Source organism: Parus major, chromosome 5 (genome assembly GCF_001522545.3).
Source record: "Parus major isolate Abel chromosome 5, Parus_major1.1, whole genome shotgun sequence".
Taxonomy (NCBI): domain Eukaryota; kingdom Metazoa; phylum Chordata; class Aves; order Passeriformes; family Paridae; genus Parus; species Parus major.
Window position 1 is genome coordinate 16,170,758 of NC_031774.1, and position 8,792 is coordinate 16,179,549.

Here is an 8,792-nt window from a genome sequence, read left to right on the forward strand (position 1 = left end):
CAGAGAAAAAGAGTTCTAAATGGGAATTTGGACAATGGAGACTGCTGTAAGACAAGGTTTAGGAAAATACTCAAGCTGGGAATAGTTAAAAGGTTAAGATTTTACAAAGATTATGCAAATCAGCAGGGAAATGTGGATATACTGATTTTGAGATAAAAATGAAATAAGAAATGTACTGTATAGAAAATAAAATTGCCTTTTATTGAATATATTTCTATATTTATATACCTTATTAGTGAAAATCTTCTAATTTTTATGGAGTTACCTGATTAGTTTTACCAGCATGGTGTACAACAGTGCAGTTATATGCAATGTAACTGATATAATCAGTTATATGCAATCAGTTGTTAACACCAGTACTATATTTACACTCAAAGTATTAACTTATATAATCTCTCTACTGCACATTTTTAAATAGAGATTGAATCATATCTTATGAGCAAATCATTTAACAGGATGGGAAAGAGGAATGCTGATGATGTCAGAGCCTGTTGGAGATCCCATAAACCAGGTTTTTTTATTTAAAACACTTACTGTTTGAAATGAACTCATTGTATATGGGAAAGCCATTGAAGTCACCACAAAGTCCACAAGTCTGATTGGCATATTTTGCATTCAATTCCAGCTAAAATGATGAATAGTAAGTTGATAGAGGTTAGTATGAATATTCTAAAGTATATTCAAGACGAGAAAAAACACATCTCTCTCTTAGTATTTCTTGTCAGATCTGTGGAATTTTATTTAACAATTTAATTCAAATGTGAAGGATAGAATACAGAGTCAGCATAGATTTGATTGCAGAGTCTAAGCTATTGATACTATTGACACAGACTTCAGATTTCATGGTACTATCTATATTGTTCTCAGCAACTTTCTATTGGTTCTTCAGGAAGAAAATCAAATCCATAGAAAAAAATGAAGGCAAAGGAGAGTGACATTCTGCTAAAATATATATTTGAAGGGGTAATTATGACCTATAATAATACCAATAGCTAATGATACGATGAAATGAAACATCCTGTTTTAAGCAGATTCCTGCTATCCACTAGGCATAAATCCATGTAATTTTATTTAGGAGTCCCAGGATACAAGCCTATCTTTACTAAGAAAGAATCACTCAACAGTATGAGATAAGAAGGCAGTAGCAACCTCCTAAACAGGTAGGGACAGGCCTAATCAAAGATTAGCCCTGTTCTCTGAAGTGACAGGTCCAGGAGCAGTTCTTACCAGAATGCTGTCTTTTTCATTCCACAGCAACACAACACCGATTTTGCTGCCAACTTTCACATAAATGCTGCTCTTCTCTATCGTTATACCAGATTGACTGTATGGCAGTTGAACTCTGGGAAAAAGCAGAAAGAATGCTAGTTAATTTCTGATGCAAATGTTAGATAAGAAGAAGGAAAAGTCTTCTGGTATCCACCATCTTTAGGATTCTGAGTGTATTTTTAGGAAAGAAAAGCAATTAGAAAATAAGATGGTCCAACATTATCCAATATGGATCTAAATTTGGATACAGTTTCTCAGAATATTTAATTTTTTGAAGCAATCCTTAGGGGACGTATTTATTTTCTGTGGCAGGAATTAATAGCCTTTTTATTCATTATTTATGTTGCCAAAATTGTCAGATCTATTGAAGAACACATAATTGTTCCCTCCCAAACATGCCAAAGTACCTGGCAAGACTGAAAAAGAAAAGCCTGTGGATACCAAAGAAATGTTATGAATGAAGTTACCTGTTGCCATCGACCAGGACAGCACCCTTTGTTAGTTCTGCAACGACACCTTCGAGTTTCATGGTGATGCGGTTGACAGTCGAAGTGTTTGCCACCACTTCACGCCTAATCTGGATGTTGAAGTCCTCGTAGGGAGCGTTGCAGTGGGAGGCAAAAACATAATTACAGAGCCCAGGGAAGGTGAATATGTCTCCGTCAAAGGTCTTGAAATGGAAGTTTCCCCATGTGCTGCACACACGGCCATTGTGAGCAGGGTTAGCAGCTGTGAATTAAAACTGGCTGTTAAAGAATGACTTAAAATCCCCAGCCTTCACATCGGGAAAATCAACTTGTCCCAAGCTTCATTTTCTCTCCAAATGTTTTTTACCTGCCTTACCTGCATTTGTTGTTTTCTCTCTAACCACTATTCAGCTGTGTATTCATTCATCACTCATTTTATATCTGTAACTCATATACCCCTACAAATGGTTGTAGTTATGTTCAGCTAGTGCTTAGTCACCTTCATTTAATGTGAGACAACAGTTAAAGATTATTTCTAATCATCATGTTTCTCCTCTTAATTATCCATGACTTCCTTTATGAGTACCTTTCCTCATTCATACCAAATTCTTCTGTCTATACCCCCTAAAATTGAACACTTACTGAATATATTTTGTTTCCTTTACTTACATGTTATTGCTAGATTTGTCAGCAGTTGTGGGATGATGTTTAAGTTAGCTGAAATTCTTATAGAAGCTAGAAAAAAAAATAAGAAGGAAATCAAAAACTAGTATGACAATACCTAAATCCAGATGTAAGATAGACCCAGGAAGGACTAGAGAGTTGATATGTCAGACCCAAGGAAACAGTGTTAAGCCTGTTTTATTTTACACAGCTTAATAGTACATACTAAAATTTGAACTTAGGATACTTAAGTCGTAATAAATTGCTTTCAGCTATGATGATCTGCATTTTTTACATGTTAACTTTGACCCTTTCATGAAACTGCTGCATTAGAATATCAGAATTCTTCAGAGACACTGAACAATACAGTGGGCTAAGCTGTAATAAATGAGCCTCTTACTGCAACAAAAGCATAGTTGCCTTCTCACTACACTTCCTCTTTCTTAGGAGGGAATAAAATCCTTAATTATCATCTCTTTTCTGTTTTGTATTTTTCTATTACGGGGCTGAAAACCCTTCAAAATGGCCACACATTGGCTGTACAGGACAGGCATGAATCATGACATGGTAAAAGTCAGTGAGGATGCCTTGCCATCTTGATTTGCCAACATCAGCCACTGATTTCACAGCAGGTCAAAGTGGTCTCACTTCCTTTTTTTAAAAGGAACCACACATCCCTTTGGCTTTATATGTACATGTTCATGCAGATATGCATGCAGCCTCAACAAACACATCTGTCTTCTTAGTTAACTATGATTATACAAATGTAACCATACTGTGTAATGTGTGTGTGTAATTAGTAACTGGTGTCTAGTAAATATATTACTATTCTTAGAGAAGAGAGGTGTTAATACATAATTCTTTTCATCTGGCACTACTGGCAATATGATAAGGAGGGTATTCTTAAGGCATTTTTATTATTCAGTATGGATGTAGCAAATAAATACAAATATGCAGCATAAATAAATTTACCATTTCGTTTTTGTAGAAGACCCCCAGAGAACTGACTTCCTATTTGGAATCCAATCTGACCGCCTGTGAAAAAGTGGTGAAAAGCATATTAAGAGAAATATCCTGTTCCTGAACTTCTAAAGCAAAGTATTTAGCTAGGCTCAAAGGACCCAGACACAACCCTGTAAAACAAAGGGGTTTCTGTGTTCCTTTATCACATCAGAGAAAATTAAACAGGCTTCTCAAAAAAGCTGCAATTGTAATTATAGAAATATTGCTGAAATGTAATTATAGAAAGAGGCATTCTATTTCAAACACACAAAATTTGTAATCCAAATAACAGATGTGTATCTGCTTTCTTTGTTTCTCTCAAAACTCACAGCAAGAGATTGTAATGACTGGACAACAGCCCTTATTTCACTGCTGCACTAGATCTCAGTAATACATGAAGCAATACAGGAGGAATTCACAAAATGCAGGCGAGTCATTTATTAAAATTGTTGCTTAGAAGCTAGGTTATAGGAAAAGGCATGGAAGTGGTTAAAAGAATCAAGGGAATTCAAGCTTGATCCAATAATGTTGCAGATATTTATGACAGTTTCTTTAGTGTCTAAGCACAGGGCCTTTTCTCAGGGAGCAGATGGGAAGCCTCAGTCAGGGATCTGGACTTGTCTTACAGCTGGATACAAGAAGATACCTCTGAGGGACAACACTAGGGTCATAGCCTGAGCATTAACCCAGAAGTATCCCAATGAACCAGGTTTTCTATTCTACCCATCTACTCACTCAAAGATTGCTCAAACTCACATCTTCTCTGCAGAAAATCTTAAGCATCATGCTGTAAAGCTATTTGACCAAAGGTTTTGCTACAACACCTGAAGCAAAAACTTTTGAGAGATGTCAAATACTCTCCTGAATTCTTTGATTCCTAGAAAAAGACTGACCCTGACCTCCTGGGTTGATGTTCTTAGGTCTTGGATTTTATAAGTAAATATATCATCAGGCATTTCCTGTAAAAGTTGAAGGGCTATAACTTTATATTGTGAAGGTCTGAATGCAGTCAGGATATTGGCTGTATGTTTAACATAGGTATGTTTAACCTGCCAAGTCTAAATCCTCACAGGATTTAAGTGATGCAATGACTAATACCTGGATCTTTATCTGGATTATGTGAATGACCAGTGCAGGTGTCTAGAGAATTTCTCAGTCAAAGCAGAACTGCCTATGGAGTTTGCCCTAAGTTAAGGCCCCCTTTTTACTTATACAATAGGTGAGAAGAGTTCACGGAGGCAGAACTGGGTTCATAAGACCCAACTCACTGAACTGAGAACCATACTGGTGGAAGAAGAGAAAATGCTGAAGTCAGGGATGTTCCATAAGTCCCCTTTGGTACTTACATTCCCTGCTGAGCATTTCCTCCACTGAACCTCCATGGAAGCTGAACAACTATCTTTGCCTTTAAAATAATTGGATTAGGGACAGCTTTTTTTAAAAAAAAATATTCTCAAATATAACTTCTGTCTGTGCACCATGTAAGCAGATTTATTACTTGATCCCAGAGCTAAAGAGTGCCTGTCTAAAGGAATTCAAGTACCTGTCCCAAAGAGAACTCCAAGAGATAACTGGCTTTGGAGCAGAGGGTTCTGGGCAGCCCAACCATAGCTAGAAGTTGCTGCAGTGTCTGTAGTTTCTTTCAGCTCTAAGCTTTTAATTCTTTTCTCATTTAACTTTGTGGTTGACTGCTAGTTACTGCCTATCACTATAAGCAAAGAAGCAACATGGGACAGAGTTTAAGCATTTTCCATTTCCTGCTCATCTTTGAGTATCATAAATAATAACACTAAGTAAATGTATTCACACCATATAATTTATACTGATTATAATTGATGAAAATATAATTGCTGAAAAAAATTGATGCAGATCAGGTAAGAGAAATACCTCTTTAACTCTACATAATAGGCTGAAGTTTGCTTTCACATTACACATCCATAGGAATCTCAGCAGGCATAGAATCATAGAAGGTTTGTTTATTCTAGTGTGGGAACCTTTGTAACAGAGCAAAATAGACCTATACATGTATTTTGTTCTGTTAATTTTTCTCAAGGAAACAGCAGGAGCTTTTGTTTACTTAGCAAATACATCATTCCCAAAGAAATTCTACCTGCATTGGTTTGTTTAGCAATTACACAACACCACGTTGTTTACTATTATAAAAATAAGTGTCTCTCGGTTGTAAGAAATTTAGTATTTGATAACTTGGAAACTAACCTAATTATTAAGAATATTTGGATGCATCCTTCAAGGTCTATACCCAGCTGGTAATTATTGTTGTCATCAGTTTATAAAAGTTAATATTTGACACGAAATATAAAGGTAGGCACACAATGTTCGTGGCGATGGCATTGGATAGGACCATTATTCTTTAGTCAGGATATCAGAAAGTATTTTCCACAGGGCGTGACTCAAATAAAGAAGTGTTTGCTGGACACTGTCTAATCACCACTCATTTTTCAAAGCCGTTTATCAGATTAGCACTGCACAGGAGAAATAACTTTCTATTTCCATGAATGGCTGAAAACACTTCTGATCGACATTGCGTAACTCCAAACAGAAGTTTATACTCTACAAGATCGTTGTGTTTTCAAGTATGATACAGACCAACTGGCCAGTGTTTTAGTGTTTATTTCACAAACTATAAAGCAGCCTTAAATTATATTTGCACTTCTCACTGTTTTGAAGGTGATTTGCAAGTTAAATTTACCTAGGCAATCTGCAGATTTTAAAATGCCAGCTGACAGGCCAGAAATCACTGTACATGAAAAGGACTGACTTATCGAGCTTGTACTCCTAAAAATTGTTCCAATTTGATTGGTTCCACCAGCTTAACAGGGTTACTCATAATAAAAACTGCCAAGACCAGCCCTGATGGATATAAAATTGACAGGTGAAAAAACCCCATCCAAAATAATGGATTGTGGTGTTACATAAATTTCCCCGTCCTGCTCATATTCAGTATTTGTGATTTATACAAATATTTTGCATAAAGTATTATAAATTATTTACTGCACAATTAGTTACTGAAAATCCTTGCTATATGAATATTCCCTCCTGGTTTCTTTTGCAAAAGAAGTTGCAAGAAATGTTGAGAAATCTGGCATTAGCCCCTAGTAGGTGACAAAATACTGAAAAACATTGACCAGTGGACTGATCTGGCAACTGGAAAATGTTGTGGTTTAGATCTCATAAGAACCATAACATTCATTATGAATTCTAATACAAAATGCAATGGGAAAAGAATGCTTTTGTAAGGCATATGGGATACTGAAAATCTGACATTTTAAGATGCAAATAAGAGTTTCTTTGGATTTGATCTTCAAGGCTACTTTCCATACGTAGTTATATACAGAAGTTTGAGGCAATATTAAATTAAATCAGTCAATGATTTAATAGTCAGACATTTAATAGTAAATGAAAATATATAAAAAATATTGTCAGCCACCTCTTATATGAATCAACTAGTATAGTTGTTTAGAATATATTACTAGGTCTAAATAGAGTATTTTTCTTCTCCCAGTAAAAAAGAAAATTTCTTACCTATTTGATGGATACAGCAAACTGCTAACAGGAAAGCCCATTCTGGTAGCAATATCCCCCTGCCAAACCCCATCTTGAGTGGAGTTTGGCACAAGGATGTTGGGTCTAAACTTGATCAGGACCGTAGTTCATCTGTGCTTTGTCGCTCTTATATAGTAGGTGACTTTGGCTTCCGTCCCAGATTGATTCAGAAACTGTAGAAAGGTGAGGTTTGGGGGATTTTAGCTAATGAACAGGTAAACAGAGGATGCTCTTCCTTCCTCCAAAACTGGCCAATGGTATTTGCATTTTGGGAGGAGTAAATACATTTACGTATGTACATTTTAAGGTTCAATCTAGTAAAGAAACGTAACATGATTGCAAATAAAATGCAACTCCTCCTCCACAAATAACAGGTCCTGGAACAAATTAAATTTGGTGATGCTTTACAGTTATGCAGATAGATGGCAAATAACCATTCTAAGTTTTTCAGTTCTATAACTGATGCCAGGCAACTCCTTGGCAAAAAACCCCACTGATTTTTGAAGTTTGTGGAATATGTGGGGACCCAGCATTAAGAAGTCCCTCCTTGCTTATTGAGGCAGCTAATCCTGTAAAAGGAACACAATAATAACCTTGAAGGGTCCTGCAGTCTCACATGGCCACTCTGAGTGCCTGCCATGGAAACCCCTCTGTGTGACACTGACAGGCACCCACCTGAGAAAGACAGCCAGCTTCACCTACACCTATCCTGCATTTGTTAGAGATGGCCTTAAACCTTGAAATCTACTTTTCAGTTCTCTGGTTTTGCCTTCTCATAGAAAATATCAGGAGTAATTTCAGCCAACCAGCTGGTCTTATACCAGCTTTCTAGGACTAAAAAGATTAATTATGGTCTGTGATGATGATAACATTGTTTCAGAATCATTCTTGTTTAATTCCATTCACATCCACAGAGTTATGAGAACTGCAAATTAGAGAAACAGGCAATGAATCAAGGATGTAAGACTTGCCAGTAAAGGTTTAAGAGACTTTTTTTTCCTGAATGTAGACTTTTTGCAGTTTTACTAGGCAATCATTTCAAAAGCAGGAACAAATGCATACTACAATAAGCACAGACAGTATTTCTACTTCTTGTCACTTTATCTTTTTTAGGTTGACAGTGGAGGTGGGATGAGTTGCTCTGGGCAGATATCTGTCAATTTCCTAGGTCAATAGATCTTACTTTAATATAGTAAAATATAGACAAAACTATTCAAAGTTAGTGAAACAATTCTTTTAAAACTGCTAGGTTTGGCAAAAACAATTTCCAGTCCAGCACTTGGGATATACATCATTTTCCCTCAATTCACCCTCAGCTTTAACCTCCTCACAGTTTACCAGAGTGCAGACAGCTGATGGAGTAAAAAAATCTCCATTATAAAGAATGGAATGAAGGCTGCTGCTCAGTGGGGAATTTAGCCAGAGGGACCTGGGAGGTGTAATTTGGGGTGGAAGAGCCTCAGGCCTAAGGAGCAAAAACCCCACAATAACTAGGATGTGTGGAGAGGCAGAAAGGACTTTCTTTGGGTAAAATGGGACAGTTTCACCTTCCACATGTCTGTAAGATACAGTTCAGCATCATTGTGTTTATCATCTGCTGAAGCAGGGGAAGGACGCAAATTCAGGAAGGTGTTCTAATTGCAAATGGGATCACTGCCATAACCTAACTCCCTTGGGTTCTTACCAAAATCCTACCCTGCAATTATACATTTTAAAATATTTCCGTAAAAGAATAGGAGAGTATAATATTATACTCCATTCAGGAGTTACTGAATTAAATGTTGTCATTTTCCCAGTTCAGCTGCTATTTCCACTTCTGTTTAGCTC

At 36.6% G+C, this 8,792-nt stretch overlaps 1 protein-coding gene across 1 annotated transcript in view; it reads right to left on the bottom strand.

The window, feature by feature from the left end:
- LOC107205657 (mucin-5AC-like) overlaps positions 1–7,268 on the bottom strand; it is a 27,906-nt gene extending 20,638 nt beyond the window's left edge. Inside the window, exons 1-6 of the mRNA XM_033514968.1 lie at positions 6,945–7,268; positions 3,372–3,434; positions 2,406–2,471; positions 1,737–1,998; positions 1,228–1,342; positions 535–625 (exon numbers count right to left, since the gene is read on the bottom strand). Of these exons, the coding sequence (XP_033370859.1) occupies positions 535–625; positions 1,228–1,342; positions 1,737–1,998; positions 2,406–2,471; positions 3,372–3,434; positions 6,945–7,017 (670 nt within the window). The 5' untranslated portion in view covers positions 7,018–7,268. The remainder of the gene's footprint in view (positions 1–534; positions 626–1,227; positions 1,343–1,736; positions 1,999–2,405; positions 2,472–3,371; positions 3,435–6,944) is intronic.
- Positions 7,269–8,792: the final 1,524 nt, after the last annotated feature.